This window comes from Pyrenophora tritici-repentis, chromosome 8 (genome assembly GCF_003171515.1).
Source record: "Pyrenophora tritici-repentis strain M4 chromosome 8, whole genome shotgun sequence".
NCBI lineage: Eukaryota > Fungi > Ascomycota > Dothideomycetes > Pleosporales > Pleosporaceae > Pyrenophora > Pyrenophora tritici-repentis.
The window spans coordinates 636,391-651,862 of NC_089397.1; the positions used below are offsets into that span (position 1 = coordinate 636,391).

The 15,472-nt window shown below is 51.3% G+C and overlaps 6 protein-coding genes across 6 annotated transcripts; 4 read left to right on the forward strand and 2 right to left on the reverse strand.

Moving 5' to 3' along the window:
• Window positions 1-1,060: 1,060 nt before the first annotated feature.
• PtrM4_136870 (DAP2, Dipeptidyl aminopeptidase-acylaminoacyl-peptidase) lies at window positions 1,061-3,360 on the forward strand (the record flags this gene model as incomplete). Its single annotated transcript, XM_001938250.2, has 2 exons — window positions 1,061-1,425; window positions 1,479-3,360. The coding sequence occupies 2 exons, from the start codon at window positions 1,061-1,063 to the stop codon at window positions 3,358-3,360; spliced, it is 2,247 nt and encodes a 748-aa protein (XP_001938285.1).
• Window positions 3,361-4,106: 746 nt separating this feature from the next.
• PtrM4_136880 (P-loop ATPase fused to an acetyltransferase) lies at window positions 4,107-7,317 on the forward strand (the record flags this gene model as incomplete). The annotated part of the gene is made up of 2 exons (XM_066109318.1): window positions 4,107-7,042; window positions 7,101-7,317. The coding sequence occupies 2 exons, from the start codon at window positions 4,107-4,109 to the stop codon at window positions 7,315-7,317; spliced, it is 3,153 nt and encodes a 1,050-aa protein (XP_065960240.1).
• Window positions 7,318-8,077: 760 nt separating this feature from the next.
• On the reverse strand, window positions 8,078-10,247 carry PtrM4_136890 (CAP-GLY multi-domain protein; the record flags this gene model as incomplete). Its single annotated transcript, XM_001938248.2, has 2 exons — window positions 8,078-10,079; window positions 10,132-10,247. 2 exons carry the CDS (start codon window positions 10,245-10,247, stop codon window positions 8,078-8,080), a joined length of 2,118 nt encoding a protein of 705 aa, XP_001938283.2.
• A 1,249-nt stretch (window positions 10,248-11,496) lies between these two features.
• PtrM4_136900 (aminoglycoside phosphotransferase) lies at window positions 11,497-12,758 on the forward strand (the record flags this gene model as incomplete). Its single annotated transcript, XM_001938247.2, has 4 exons — window positions 11,497-11,595; window positions 11,646-11,744; window positions 11,796-11,992; window positions 12,044-12,758. The coding sequence occupies 4 exons, from the start codon at window positions 11,497-11,499 to the stop codon at window positions 12,756-12,758; spliced, it is 1,110 nt and encodes a 369-aa protein (XP_001938282.1).
• Window positions 12,759-13,223: 465 nt separating this feature from the next.
• PtrM4_136910 (LSM1, Small nuclear ribonucleoprotein (snRNP) protein) lies at window positions 13,224-13,633 on the reverse strand (the record flags this gene model as incomplete). The annotated part of the gene is made up of 4 exons (XM_001938246.2): window positions 13,224-13,268; window positions 13,325-13,432; window positions 13,484-13,555; window positions 13,604-13,633. The coding sequence occupies 4 exons, from the start codon at window positions 13,631-13,633 to the stop codon at window positions 13,224-13,226; spliced, it is 255 nt and encodes an 84-aa protein (XP_001938281.1).
• Window positions 13,634-13,925: 292 nt separating this feature from the next.
• On the forward strand, window positions 13,926-15,309 carry PtrM4_136920 (TT-ORF1 domain containing protein; the record flags this gene model as incomplete). The annotated part of the gene is made up of 2 exons (XM_001938245.1): window positions 13,926-14,031; window positions 14,141-15,309. 2 exons carry the CDS (start codon window positions 13,926-13,928, stop codon window positions 15,307-15,309), a joined length of 1,275 nt encoding a protein of 424 aa, XP_001938280.1.
• Window positions 15,310-15,472: the final 163 nt, after the last annotated feature.

A 15,472-nucleotide genomic window follows, 5' to 3' on the forward strand; every position in this document is an offset into this window, starting at 1 on the left:
GAAATGAAAAAAAAGTGAAAATAGGTGGAAGGGATGGGCAATGCTATGGGTTTGGAAGGATATAGATTTGGATTGGAACGATGGTGGGTGGGTGGAGGTTGGTTAACGACGTTATGATTCTGGTCTTATTGTTACAGTCCTGGGGCACTTGGTTTGGACTGGAACCTAGTTTTTCTTATCTGGTTATGTTTTGAGGACAGCACGAGCGTATACCATGGAGCGTTTATTGTTTTTTATCTTTTCGATTAAGCAGAATTCTTCACAGCCGAGTAACGTTACTACTCGCTTCTTGGTAGAGGACTTTGGTCTTACATATGTCTAATTGCAATATATTAGTGCTTATTATATCTTGCCATACATGCGTTAGTTCTATGCGTGTCTTCTTTCTGTAAAGTAACGATAACCAAAGAGTAGATGCAGTTTACATGCATGTGTGCCGGTAGTGCCAGTAGTGCAGAAACTGTAAAAAGAAACCCTGCGATAGCCGTAGCTACCATGCATCCTGTTGCTAACAGATACTTAGCTCCTTAATTAACCTAAGAAGATAAAAATGCTAAACTTCTATAAGAAGTTTATAAATAAAAAAGAGCAAAAAAAGAGAACAAGGTCTAGTCCTGGTGGGGCTGGAAAGAATGTTAGTAAAGGAGATCGAACAAAGCATCGATGTGGGAGAATCTTACTTCGAACCCACGGCATCCGCATAACCTGGATGAGGTCATAAGAGTCTGACGAATCTTATAAGAACGGCGCGCTACCACTGCGCCACAGGACTGAACGTCCTTGGACTGGATTTTTAGAGTTTTTAAAATTAGACTTAATATGTACACCGCAAAAGTACTGGTAAAGCTGCAGCTAGGGAACCAACGGGAGTGTCGCGGTCGGTGTGACGATCAGAGTCATCGAATCGGGGAGGGGTCACCAGACTTTGGCGAATGATGACACGACGAGTGCCGCTAGTCGGTGGGGTAGCTTCCTGCGGCCTCGGGAACCAGGGCAACGACATCCGCCTAGTGACAAACGTGTACCACGTTGCTCCTTCCTTACAGTACAACCCTTTTGCATGACACTCCACGAGGTCAGCAACATTTCCGAAGATTTCATTCCTGCCACCGCTGCCATGACGATTAGAGCTGCCAAGTTCACTCCAGAAGTGCTTCTTTCTGCGCCTCGCCGGTCCGAGGGCGCCCCAAACTCCGATGCGTCCAAGATATTGTATGCGGTGTCGACATACAGCTTCTCAGAACATATAACAAAGAAAGAGATTCGTGTTTTGGATGTTGCGAGCCAGCAGAGTGGTCTTGTGACGGATGATAAGTCGTACAGCGAGCCTACTTGGCTTGATGATGAGACGGTGTTGTTGCTGAAGTCGAACGATGATGGTACCACAGATCTTGTCGTCGGCTCTCCTCGGAAGTTCGAACAGAGGTATACATTTCCTCTGACGAGAATTAGAGACCTATACATTGACTCGTCGCTAGTAAACATACGGCAGGTACCATTCAAGGACCCGTCAACGATTTGAAGATCTACGACCTCGGCAGTGGCCACTTTGCGTTCGCGGTCGTTGGCAAAGCAAAGCCTGATGGCACGCTCCTTAATCCCGAGAAGGCTGAAAAACCGCATACGTCTGGGAAGCTGTACAAATCCGGTTTCGTCCGACATTGGGATCACTACGTTACGGAGAACCGCAACGCGATATGGCTCGGCAAGCTACGCCAGAAGAAGACTTCCGACTGCAACGTGTTCGTGTTGCAACATGAACCAAAGAATGCACTGAAAGGAACGCCTCTCGAGAGCCCAATTGAGCCTTTTGGTGGCAAGGATCATTTCGATATCTCAAGGCATGGTCTTGTCTTCACGTCCAAGGATCCAGACGTTAACCCTGCTACACATACCAAGACTAACATTTACGTTTCCGCTTCTGAGAGCTTCTGGGATGATCTGCATTCGAAAGATATCCCGGAGATTCAAAAGGCAACGATTGAAGGCTTCGAAGGCGCTAGCACATCTCCAGTGTGGTCAAACTCAGGCAGTATGGTCGCCTTCCTGTCAATGAAGACTGACGGCTACGAGTCGGACAAGAATCAAGCCTTCATCATGCACGACTACACGAAACCATCGCAACTCACTCCGCTATATGCTTCTCAAGATGGCAAAGGAAGGTGGGATCGGAGCCCACAGTCGATATCCTGGAGCCCTGATGACTGGAAACTGTACTTCACTGCGGAGGAACATGGTAGAGGAAACTTGTACAGCGCTGGACCCCCCAAGCCTGGACCCGAGGAACAACCTTTGCCTTCGCTGCTCGTGAAAGGTGGGACTATCGGCTCAGTGCAAGTCCTCAAGAATGGCGACCTATTTCTCTCTTCAAACAGTTTGATCGAGAACTCCTTGTACTCGCTTCTACCTCTAAGCGCTCATCCCGATGGTGGGGTTTTGTACACCTTTCCCATTGATGACCGACCATACGACTCAGACGCTGACAATCTGACAACTAAGTACATTTCTTCGAACACGCGCTCAGGCTCTACTTTTGGCCTGTCGCGTAACCAGGTTGACGAGATTCATTGGGACGGTGCGGCCCCTGATACGAAGGTTCATGCATGGGTTGTGAAGCCTAGCGATTTCTCAGAAGATAAGACGTACCCACTCGCGTATCTTGTACATGGAGGACCACAAGGTGCCTGGACAGATGGTTGGAGCACACGATGGAACCCAGCGGTATTTGCAGAGCAAGGCTATGTCGTTATATGTCCAAACCCTACCGGAAGTACCTCTTACGGCCAAGCCTTCACCGACGCCATCCAACATCAATGGGGTGGTCTTCCCTACGAGGACCTTGTGCTAGGATTCGACTACATCAAATCACATGTTAATTACGTCGACACTACTCGCGCTGTGGCACTCGGCGCCTCATACGGTGGCTACATGATGAACTGGATTCAAGGCCACCCTCTTGGCCGCGAATTCAAAGCCTTGGTAACTCACGACGGTGTCTTCAGCATGACTGGCCAAATGGCGTCCGAAGAACTCTACTTCCCATTCCACGACATCGGCGGCACACTTTGGAAGAACCCTGAGAGCTGGGACAAGTGGGATCCTTCCAAGTTCACAGAGAACTGGGCAACGCCTCATCTTATTATTCATTCCGAACTCGACTACAGGCTGACTATCAGTGAGGGACTAGCCGCCTTCAATGTGCTGCAGTGTAAGGGGGTGGAGAGCCAGTTTCTGACTTTCCCGGATGAGAACCATTGGGTCCTCAAGCCGGAGAATGGGTTGATGTGGCATCAGGTTGTGTTGGATTGGATTAACGAGCATGTTGGGTTGGAGAAGTACACTGAGAGTGGAAGGCGATGAGTAGTGGGTGAGGTTGCTGGTGGCATGACGGTATATGATTGATGAGACTGGATGGACATGATTGGCGTTTTTGCCATTTGAACTGCTGATAAAACTATGTCTCTTAAGTACACGATATCAAAAGATTGCTCTTGCTGTTCGTGAATTTACTGCGCTGGTTTCTCGCGCTACTGTATAACCTTACAATGAAAAATAGTAAGTGTGACCAAATTAACGCTGAGAATACTGAGTTTCCATTTCTTCCATCACCAGGAGGTACACCTTGCTTGCGAACAACCAAGACTTGTTTAATTTGTACTAAAGACTAGTAAGTTGAAGACGGGATCAGATGTACTAGATGGAGCATATGTTCACGCCACTATCCCATTATGTGACTATATTCAGTCGCCTAATGTCCTAGTATAGCTGTTTAATTAGCCAGTTCAAATCTCTAAAGACCACTTTGGACCATTTTTTACATACCAAAGCGGCTCACATTTTGCAGACATGAGGACGTGCGCGCGCTCTTAGCGCGAAAGCATTATCGATAAGAATTATTTTCTCGGAACCCTGGAAGCTCTCGCGACTGCCAGAACTTTTTGCGACCACTCTACATCCCGCCACAACACGGGCAGTAAGACCCGATCTACCGAAAACAAGCCGAAAAGCTTCCGCGATTCTACTACCAGTGAAACACTGATTGCGCTACCCGATACAAGCTCGCTGTCAAAGAAGAGGCGGAGACGCCCGCGGAGCTCGCTCTCAAGATGCCTAAGAAGGCCATTGACTCCCGCATACCGGCGCTGATCCGCAATGGTGCCCAAGAAAAGAAGCGAAGCTTCTTTGTAGTTGTCGGAGATCGTCAAAAGGACGTGATTGTCAACCTTTACCACATTCTGCTCAGCGTGGACGTCAAGTTGAACAAGTCAGTACTATGGGCATACAAGAACAAGCTTCTGGGCTTCTCGAGTCACCGGAAGAAGCGCGAAAAGAAGATAAAGAACGAAATCAAGCGAGGAGTCCGCGATGTCGATACCGATGACCCATTCGAACTATTCGTCTCCACGCAGAACATTCGGTACTGCTACTACAAGGAAACCGACAAGATTCTCGGAAACAATTATGGCATGTGCATTCTGCAGGATTTCGAAGCCCTTACGCCGAATCTGCTCGCGCGTACGATAGAAACAGTAGAGGGTGGCGGGTTGGTCATATTATTGCTGAAGGGCATGAGCAGCTTGAAGCAATTGTACACATTATCTATGGATATCCACTCGAGATACCGGACCGAGGCGCATACCGACGTTGTTGCGCGCTTCAATGAGCGCTTCATACTATCGCTGGGCAAATGCGACAGCTGCCTGGTGGTTGACGACGAGCTCAACGTGCTACCCATTTCCGGCGGAAAGCACGTCAAGCAACTACCGCCACCAGACACAGAGCTCGAAGGCAAGACACTAAAGGCGAAAGAGCTGGCTGAGATCAAGGAGTCATTGGCAGACACTCCTCCTACTGGAGACCTCGTCAAGCTTGCAAAGACTGTGGATCAGGCAAAGGCTCTGTTGACCTTTGTAGAGGCTATCGTGGAGAAGACACTGCGCAGTACGGTTACTCTGACTGCGGCCCGTGGACGAGGAAAGTCTGCAGCTCTGGGTGTTGCTGTAGCAGCAGCAGTCGCGCATGGCTACAGCAACATCTACATCACATCGCCAAGTCCGGAGAATTTGAAGACACTATTCGAGTTCATTCTCAAGGGATTCGATTCGCTCAACTATGTAGATCACCAAGATTACACCATTATGCAGTCCACTCAACCCGAGCAGAACAAAGCCATCGTACGTATCGAATTACACCGCCAGCACCGACAGGTTATCCAATACATCAAACCTGAAGACTCGCATGTTCTCGGACAGGCAGAGCTTCTGGTCATTGATGAGGCTGCTGCTATTCCTCTACCGCTCGTACGAAATCTCATGGGACCTTACCTCGTCTTTATGGCTTCGACTATCAATGGTTACGAAGGAACTGGCCGATCGCTCTCCTTGAAGCTTATTCAGCAACTTCGCGAGCAGTCCAGGAGCGGAACCGAGACATCGATATCAAGTAGATCGCTCCGGGAAATTACGCTGTCGGAACCTATCCGTTACGCTCAAGGTGACTCGGTTGAACGATGGATGAACGATCTCCTATGTCTCGATGCAACCCTGCCACGGAAATCCAGCACCCAAGGATTCCCATTCCCCGACAAATGTCAGCTGCTTCATGTGAACCGCGATACCCTCTTTTCCTACAATCCGGCCGCCGAAAAGTTCCTACAGAAGATGATGGCGCTGTATGTTGCAAGTCACTACAAGAATACGCCCAATGATCTCCAGCTCATGTCTGATGCGCCTGCACATCAACTGTTTGTCCTCACTGGACCCACAGAGGAGAGCAAGCTTCCCGAGCCCCTCTGTGTTATCCAGGTAGCACTTGAAGGTCAGATCAGCAAGGAAAGTGTGCTTAACAGTTTGAGACGAGGACAACGTGCAGGAGGTGACTTGATTCCGTGGATCGTGTCTCAGCAGTTCCAAGACGAAAACTTTGCCAGTCTCTCAGGTGCACGTGTAGTGCGGATAGCGACAAACCCAGAGTACGCCAACATGGGATACGGATCAAAAGCACTGCAACTTTTGGTCGATTTCTACGACGGCAAGCTCGCAAGCTTATCGGAAAACGAGCCCCAGGAAGTAGAGCAGATGCGAAGGATCACGGAAGAAGATTTGGAGGAGGTATCACTCCTCAAGGACAATGTCAAGATTCGAGAGGCAAACGAGATGCCACCGCTCTTTGCCCGACTACCAGAGCTTAAAGCACCGAAACTGGACTACGTCGGTGTATCCTACGGTCTCACACCACAGCTCCATAGATTCTGGAAACGTGCATCATTTGTGCCAGTATACCTCCGCCAGACGCCAAACGACTTGACAGGCGAACACACATGCATTATGCTGAGGTCTCTCGAGACAACATCGTCCGACGGCAGTTGGGTCGCGGCATTTGCCAAGGATTTCCAGAAGCGCTTCCTGTCGTTACTATCTTACCACTTCCGCACATTCCCCTCAATAACCTCACTCTCAATCGAAGAATCCGCCTCTGCCGGCTCCAAACTCGACGCTGATCTCGCCGCAACACCAATAACAAAAGCCGAATTAGACGCCCTTTTCACTCCCTTCGACCTCAAGCGTCTAGAGTCCTATGCAAACAACATGCTAGACTACCATGTCATCCTCGACATGCTACCATCCATCGCCACTCTATATTTCACTAGCCGTTTCAAAGGCATCGTCAAGCTCAGCGGCATACAGAATGCGCTGCTACTCGCTATCGGCCTGCAGCGTAAGGAGTTCTCAGATGTGGAGAAGGAGTTGAACCTCAACTCTAGCCAACTCATGGCCATGTTCGTCAAGGTTGTAAGAAAATTTGCCACAGCCTTCCGCGGCATTGTCGAGCGCGCAGTCGAGGAAACTTTGCCCGAGGCCATGGAAGGTGTTACCGACGATAATGCGGCAGAGGCGGGCGCACAAGATGGAAATGTGCCCACACGTAGCTTCCAGCCACTAGAGAAAGATCTCCAAGAAGAGCTGAGAGAGGGCGGAGACGAATTCCTAGAAGAGGAAAAGGAGAGGCAGAGGAGTATGATTGACGCGCTGCCTTTACACAAGTATATTCCCACTCCCTGTCTCTAACACATGCAACATAACTAACCCACAACCTCCTAGGTACGAAATCGGCGCCACCGAAACAGACTGGCAAGACGCCGAGCGCGCTGTCAGCAAAGCAGCAAGCAAAGGCTCAAATGCAGCCAACATGACCGTAGCCGTCAAGACGGGCGAAAAGAAGCGCAAAGTAGGCGAGGCCGTAGAAGAGGCCTACAAAGAAGCGGAAAAGTTCAAGGAAAAGAAGTCAAAGAAGCATAAGTCGGGCAAAAGGGCTTGAGTAGGCTAGTATCGTTGCGTCCATTGTATTCTCCATGGTCATCTATCGCGGTGTTTTATGGCGTTGACTTTTCTACCGTGTATTTGTCTTGTAAGGAGAAAAGCACTCGGGTAGTGGTGTGTATGAAGCTATTGAAGATATTCTCGTATACATGTGTCTGTTATAAGGGTGATGCTGATCATGTTGTTCGACGGATACATTGACGTTTTTACCTACATTACTACGATGATGCCTAGAAACTACTGTATCCTCTCTTCAACGCCTATCCATTATCGCTATGCATAGTCACCCTAGTGTAGATATCGTACCAACGTACAAGTTGCGTAAGATTGCAAGGACGAAAAAGGGTAAGAGGGAAAATCTAAATGTAGAAAAATATTATATAGATGGTAGTATCTTCGTCTTTCATCTCGTCCTCTCTTCTCAGTACTACTATGGCAGACAGACAGCGTTCATCATCAACGAAGCTCTTTGGATCCAATGGAAAGAAAAAGGGGGGGAGAAGAGGGGAGGTCGGCAGAGGGAGGAGGAAGACGAGGAGGGACTGGCGGGCGAGGGATATCATACACGAATGAAGACGAACATCCCACAACATCCCCTCACTACTGCTGCTGCGACAGGAAAAAAAATATCTCTCTAAACTTAACTTGACAAACATTCATCCTCTCCAAAGAAAAGAAATATTCGCGCCAAAACGACAGCATCAAAGACCCCATAACCTCTACTTTAAAAGGCATCTTCATTAGGACAGGCCGTAACATCATGCCCCCTCGCTCTCACACAACGCACACCACTTATCCGGGTCAGCAATAGCGGCACCCTTTGGAGGAACGAGATTAGCGCTAGGAGAGGAGGAGTTGAAAGAAGGGTTTGGAAGGGGAGCGCTGGGGGCGGAGCCCGGGGGTTTAGAAGGGTTTAGGATCGAGGGGCGGGAGCGATCTGAGGAGACGGATAGGCCGCGGAGACCTTCTATGAGGACGTCTTTGCCGCCGTTGCGGAGGAGGGGGTCGTCTTGCGAGTAAGAGGATGCTGCGTCGCCGCCCATGGCGGAGCAGTTGAGGATGTCGTGGCCGCCTGTTTCGCAGATTTCGCACCAGAGGGTGCTGCTGTTTGCCGACGAGTGGCCGCCGTCCGAGTCGGGGACGGTGGTAAGCGTGGGTGGGGTGTTGCGGCGCGTGTGTTGGGGTGTTTCGCGCCAGTTGAGGATCGTGTCTTTGGAGTCGCGCTCAGCAGGCTTTTCTTGCGTGGCTGTGTGCTCAGACATGCCGTTGCTGATGATGCTGGCGCGCTGCTCGGCGAGACCGAGTCGGCTTTTAAGTCTCTCAAGCTCGCGTTCTAGTTCTTCTTCTCGGTATGCCTTGCGTTCTACCAGACCACGTAGTTCCTCCTTCTCGCGCTCCAGACGTTCTGCAGTAGCTTTGGCGTTTTGAAGTTCTTCGTAGTCGACAGGGTTGGTCGGTAGAGGTGATCGGATACGGTCGTCTCCACCAGAGCTCAAAGAGTGGATAATAGCCTTGAGGCCTCGGATCTCGTCATCGCGTTGCTCAAGGTCCCTTTGCCCTGGTGCTGTAGGCGTATCGACCATGGCACCCGCGCCCTTGAGAGCCGCCGCAGCCTTTTCGCGCTCGCGACGGAGTTCCGATCGGCCACGTTCGACTTCCCCTCTTAAGAACTCAACTTCCCCTCGCGCTTCTGCCTCCCCCCTGCGTGCATCTTCCAAGCCTTCCTCTAGCTCTTGTACGAGTTCCTCTAGTTGCTTCAACTGCATAGCTACAGTCTCAACATCTTCGCTGCGTGACTGGTACTCACGTAGCTCTTCCTGCAGATCTTCTACCTTCTTCTCGTATACGCGCTCGGTTTCGGTGCTCGCTAGCTCAAGGGTATCAATGGTACTTCGGAAGTCGGATCGATGCGCATCGAACTCGGACGTGAGCATGGCGATCTTATCGTTCTTCTCTCGGAGAAGTGCTCGTAGTTGCGCTACATCATTGGGCTCGTTGCTATGCAATGAGGCCATATCCATTCCATCCTCAGGTATCAGGCTCTGAATCTCCGACAAACTTGCTTCCATCTCGCTCAACGAGGAGGCCTGCTCCTTGAGTTGCTTTTCGCGCTCTTCTAGAAGCGCTTGGAGTCTCTGCACCTCTTCGTTCGGAGAGGAACCAAGTCGGGAGCCCGGCCGCCTGTTCTTGTAGCTTGACATTGAGTCATTGCTGCCACGCTGTGCGCCGACCGGCGTTGTCTCGTTGTCCTCGTCAATCGTGTCATGGTGGCCAATACGGGAGCTATTTCGCGAATATGATCGCTGTGGGCCAGGCGTTCGTGGCTTCTGTGGAGGAACCACTCTCGGCCCAGGGCTGGCGTAACGAGGGGGTGCCGGACTTGCGAATCGTGGTGGTGCGCCGATTGCGCTCTTGGAGAAGCCAGAGGGCGTAAGCCCGCCATTCCTTCCCGGAGTCACGCCTAGGCCTGGCTTCTGGCGATAGGGCGATTCAGGGCGCCGTACGCTGGTAGATTTGGAGCGAGGACTAGTCGCGCGAACACCAGGCCCGACGGATTGTGAGAACTTTGGCAAAGGCAGGGGAGGCGCATCGTCGGGGCTGAAGCTGGGCTTCTCCATGGTAGACAGGCTAAAGTTATGGTACGAGGGCGTGGTGGGCGTAAGAGGGAAGTCGGACGAGTCTGCAGAGACCCTTTTCTGCGCGCGATGAACAGGGAGAAAGATGCCGGAGCCAGGAATGGATGTGTTGAAGTACTGTGTGCTGCGTAGGAATCAGTATATGCGCCCGTCTGTTGCGTTGTTTGCATGCGTACCCGTCGACTGCGCCATCGTTCTTGCCCCGCGCTGCATACTCTCTGCTCAGTTCCACGCCCGCAAACACTCCCTGCTTGCCCCGAATGCTGCCTACAAACTTGACAACACCCATCATTCCGCCGGGGACGTCGACCGTGTCGCCGACGTCGATGTCGCGCCCATCTGCTCCCATTCTGGTGGATGTGGGCGAAGAGTTACCCCCTACTAGTGCTGAGAGCGAGGCTTGTCGGGCCATGCTCTTACTGGCGTTGAGTGAGAGGTTTGGCGATGAGGCAGTGGGGTGAAGAGCGGGTCGCGCCCCAAGACGCCTTGGAGTGTGCGGGTAAGCCATGCCAGACGGCTGTTGACAGGGCCAACCTGTGTAGTGTGTCACAAGGAAAGTAGGACGGTGTTTGTTTTGATGAGATGGTGGAGCAGGGGTCCAGTGGACTTTGTAACAGCGAGATGGCAGAGCATGATTATTTAACCGACCGCCGCCCAATCGATTGCGATCAGCTTTCTAAGGGGAAACCCCCTACTCCTTTTTATACCCAGACCTTCTATTCACTCATAAATCTCCTTCATTATCCTCCAAGCACTGTTTGTGTACTGCCGCAGCCCCCATGACTCGTCGTGCAAAGTGTGGTACCGCCAGCAATGTCGAGCGGATACCAGCAAAAGAAATGTAGTCAGCACATACTGCGGGAGTGCGCTTTGCGTAACGGTCGCTTCAAGGACCATACATTGAGGCCTCTCTGACGTGTGAATGTCGCGTGTACCTTGGCCTTGACATCATCTCCTCATCTCTAAACTGGTCTATCCAAAGAATAAGAACACATATCGCATGCCAACAAGCAGGATTTGGTACATGCTCATTGTTTGTTGACGTAAGCTGGGCCCTGCACATGTGCGTACCCAGGTAACGCGTGGCCACGTGCACGGGAGCGGGTCCCGGGTTCGGACAATTAAGCTCTCAGTTCAGGCAAGGTCGAATGTACGGGAACGAGGCATCTCAGTAAGCCAATGCTTGATGGGATGATATGCAGAAACTTTGTAGAGACAAGCTTCGGGAAGCTCGACAGCTACGCAACGAGCATCCGAAAACGCGAGAAGGCGTGAAGCACTGTCTCGTCATCTCAATCCTAATTATAGAACTTTCGTAACTATACAGAAACAACATCGATAAAGTTATTACAAGTTCAGCAGACCCAAACCCCCCATGTCTACCCCGACTCACCTCGCGGCGGAGGTGCAGCTCTTCCCGACTCGCCGAGCCCGTTTTCCCCATGTTGTACGATTTGCCGAGGCACCTTCGGTGAAGCTCAACCGCACCACCTACATGACTTGCGCGCGCCCACCATGCACCCTCGCCAGCGTACCCCAACATGGCCGGCACTGTACGGCAACCCATCGATATCGCCTCATTAGAGCGCTACATCAGCGCCAATATCCCTGAAATTAAAGTTCCGCTCGATGTAAAGCAGGTGCGTTTGCCGTTCCGAATGGCTCGGAAGCTTGGCTGACGGAATCACAGTTCGGATACGGACAGTCGAATCCGACGTACCAGTTGACAGATAACGATGGAAAGAAATATGTGATGAGGAAGAAGCCGCCGGGTCAGTTGCTATCAAAGGTACGATGACTTGAATGTTAGGCAACTGCGGCAAGGCTAACAGATGGGTAGACTGCGCATAGAGTCGATCGCGAGTATCGCATCATTCATGCACTAGAGAAGACGGATGTGCCTATTCCACGAGCGCTATGTCTTTGTCAAGACGAGACCGTGATTGGAACAGACTTCTACATCATGGAATTTCTCGATGGCCGCATCTTCGAGGACCCAGCCATCCCAGATGTGACGCCTGAAGAGCGAACAAAGATGTAAATGCCCAGACTATAACCTGTAAACTTCAAATACTGATTGAATCCCAGGTGGCACTCTGCCATAACGACCCTGGCGAAATTCCATCGAGTCTCCCCGGCTTCCGTAAACCTCGCCTCCTACGGGAAGAACTCTGGCTTCTACAACCGCCAAATCGCTACCTTCAACACAATCTCCCAGTCGCAGGCTGCAGCAAAGGACAAGGAGACAGGAATGCCAGTCGGCAAGATCCCACATCAAGACGACATGGTAGCTTTCTTCAGCGACCCCAAGACCCAGCCAAAAGACCGCGCGACATTCGTCCACGGCGATTACAAGATCGACAACGTCGTATTCCACAAGACTGAACCCCGTGTAATCGGAATCCTAGATTGGGAAATGAGCACCATCGGCCACCCACTTTCTGACCTGAACAATGTCTTGCAGCCCTACGTGACGGCGTCTAGTGAGACTGCCATGACTATCGGACGCGCACACAAGGGTTTCCAGCCTGGTGCGACACCTGGGCTACCGTCACGCGAACAGCTGGTAGCGTGGTATTCAGAGGTAGCGGGCTGGGACCCGCGACCAGATTTGACCTGGGGTGATGCATTTAGTACGTATAGGGGTGCGGTCATCATGCAGGGAATCGCGGCTCGCTATGCTCTCAGGCAGGCGAGCAGTGCCCAGGCCCACGAGTATGCACAGCAGATGGCACCGTTTGCGGAAATCGCGTGGAGTCTGGTGCAGGAGTATATGAGCAATCACGAAAAGGCAAAGTTATAGTCGTAGCTATGTTATCATTGATATGAGAATCGTCAGCAATCAAACTTCAAGTGTACTGCGACCAGTCCATGAATAGTTTTGGGAGCCGTAACGGTGGACTGTAGATTCTCTGATGTTGGTGGCAGCAGTAGCCCAAGCTTTTGCGTTTTTTCGGGAGACTTATTCTGCAATACAAGCCCGCCAATGTCCCACGAAGTGCGTCCAAGCTGGTATTTGGGTACAATGTGGTCCTGTAGATAGCGATATGTCAACATAGATCTCCCGTAAATGATCCCCCATATTTTTCTGGTGCTCGGAACACGCGGATGCGGAAAAAGGGCCTAGTGAGGCATACCCGTGAATGATCGCGCCTCAAACGCCAATGCGCCTTGTAATATCCATAATCAGCCAGTCTGCCTCGTCTTATGCGCCTATTCGATAATACCGCTGGTATTTTGGTAATCGTCGGGATCGCATACGGCTTCTTTATCGTCCGATCTTGGGTACATCTTGGTTGATACGGTCAAGCGCCTGGAAAAGCTAGTCAGCAATGTGCTTGGTATAATAGGGAGTGGGAGGGATCGTACTTCGAGCATGACCACGGCGTTTCCACGGATAACTACCATGCCGATGCGCACCTTTTCACCGCCGGCTACCTCCTCAAGCGCATCGTCGAGGACAATGTTCAGGTAGACCTGCGCCGGGTTAGCTTGATCCGTATGCGGTGAGAGAAGGGGGTTACATACATCGTATCCTCGGAGGATACCCATGACCTTGCGACTGCCATTGAGCTGGACGAGAACGCGCTTCTCGAGGTACTTGTGGAGGTTAGGAAGTGGTAGCTTGGGTCGACTTTGGGGACTCACCTTCTTGAGTTCCGGCTGTGCTTGAGGCATGTTGGCGGTAGAAAGCTGTTCGGGAGCTTTGGAGGTTTATTGCGAAGTCTTCCGGTGACTGCTCGGACTGGCTTTGCTTATCTTGGTCGCGTGGGAGCTTGGGTCGCGCGTGGTTGTTCACGGGTAAGCAAGAGTAATGGTGGGATAGGTAGCTCTAGGGCTTTTTGCGGAGGGCCCGTGCACCGGGCTGTAGGAACATGTGAGCGCGACTGTCTATACTTCTCCATTACAACCACAAGCTTCATGTAATAGAGGGATTACCGACTGTCTTTGCAATACTGAAATATACGGCATGAAACGATCCGGCTCGACGCGCGTGGCGCGCAAAATTGGCTCCTACGATGACGACGAGTCCAACGAGAGCACGAGCTCGCAGAGCGAAGTGCAGAAGCCCACAGGTGAGTCCCATATTTGTCGCCATTGCCAGCTTTTCTGACATTGGGGAAACTCGCAGCGCATTTCTCCAGGCTTTAAAGCTAGCGAATCTGCCCACTAACTGGCTTGTAGTTGTCAAGCGGCCTGTGCTTGGCAAATCAAAGAAGCGGTCCTCCCTACGGGTATCCTTTGGCCCTGGTGAGGAAGGGAACGAGGGCGATGATTCGAGCGATGCCGCGCTTGTAACTCCGAAGAAGGCGAATCTCAACCGTATTGCGTTGGAGAAGAGTGCGAAGTTGCGGGCGCGGTCACCACTTGTGGCAGAAGCACGCAAGCCGACCGAGTACAGCAAAGATTATATAGAGGAGTTGCGCAAATCGACACCATCGACACCATCGACACCTAGTGATCTGAAGGCCTCCGCGGACCCTTTTGAAGAGACGGAGCGTGCTCTCGATATCGCCTTGAAATTCGGGCCTGTCGCATCACTCGACTCTTCATCAGCAATACCTACCGATGCCGAGATCCGAGAGAAGAAAGCACGACGGAGACGCTTAGCACAGGAGGAAAATGCGCGCGATGATGACGACCGGGCATGGGCATCAGATGATCAAGGAGAAGACGAGTTCAGACAGCACAGGAACGAGATATCTCTCCGACCAAAAGACAAGTATGGAGAGACGCGCTTGATCCATGATGACGAGGACATAGCAGAGGGCTTCGACGATTTCGTAGAAGACGGCAAGATATCACTCGGTCGCAAGTCAGAACGGGAGGCGCAACGAAGACGGCGCGCGGAAATGGCAGAGCTCATCAACGATGCCGAAGGCTCATCAGGAGACGATGGTTCAGGCGATTCCGATGAAGAGCGAAACATTGCATTTGCCGCAGCTCAAGCGCGCGCAGGAAGATACGGCCAAAAGATCGAAGACGAAGACGACGGCTCAAAGACTCCACCACGAATCACACCTTTGCCAGACCTAGACGAGGTGTTAGAGGGACTCACCATTGACATCCAAACGAAGCAGCAGAGAAAAAACATGATACTACAAAAACTCAAAGATCTCAAAGATGACAAAGTCCGCATCGAGGAACGGAAAAAGTACCTCCAGGAACAACTACAGGAAACAGGCGAGAAGTACGAAAAGTTACGCCAGGAACAAGGTCTTCCCGCTTTGCCTGCGAACGGTATAGAGGGAGGCCGGTTGATCACAGAGAGGGGGTTGGATAGCTTGGGTACCACACCTCTGGCTGGGACTACACCTGTTGGCGAGTCGAGTGAGGATTCAGATGATGAGTAGTGTTGTAGTTCATATTTTATGGCTTGTGAAAGCTAGCTTAGCCATTTAGTAAGAGTCGATATAGGATAGTTCTTACCCTATTTTCCCAATGCTGTTTCTCCGTGAACGCCAGGAGTTGTTGGAATGATATGATACAAGAAGAAGAGAGGTTGAACCTCTGAAC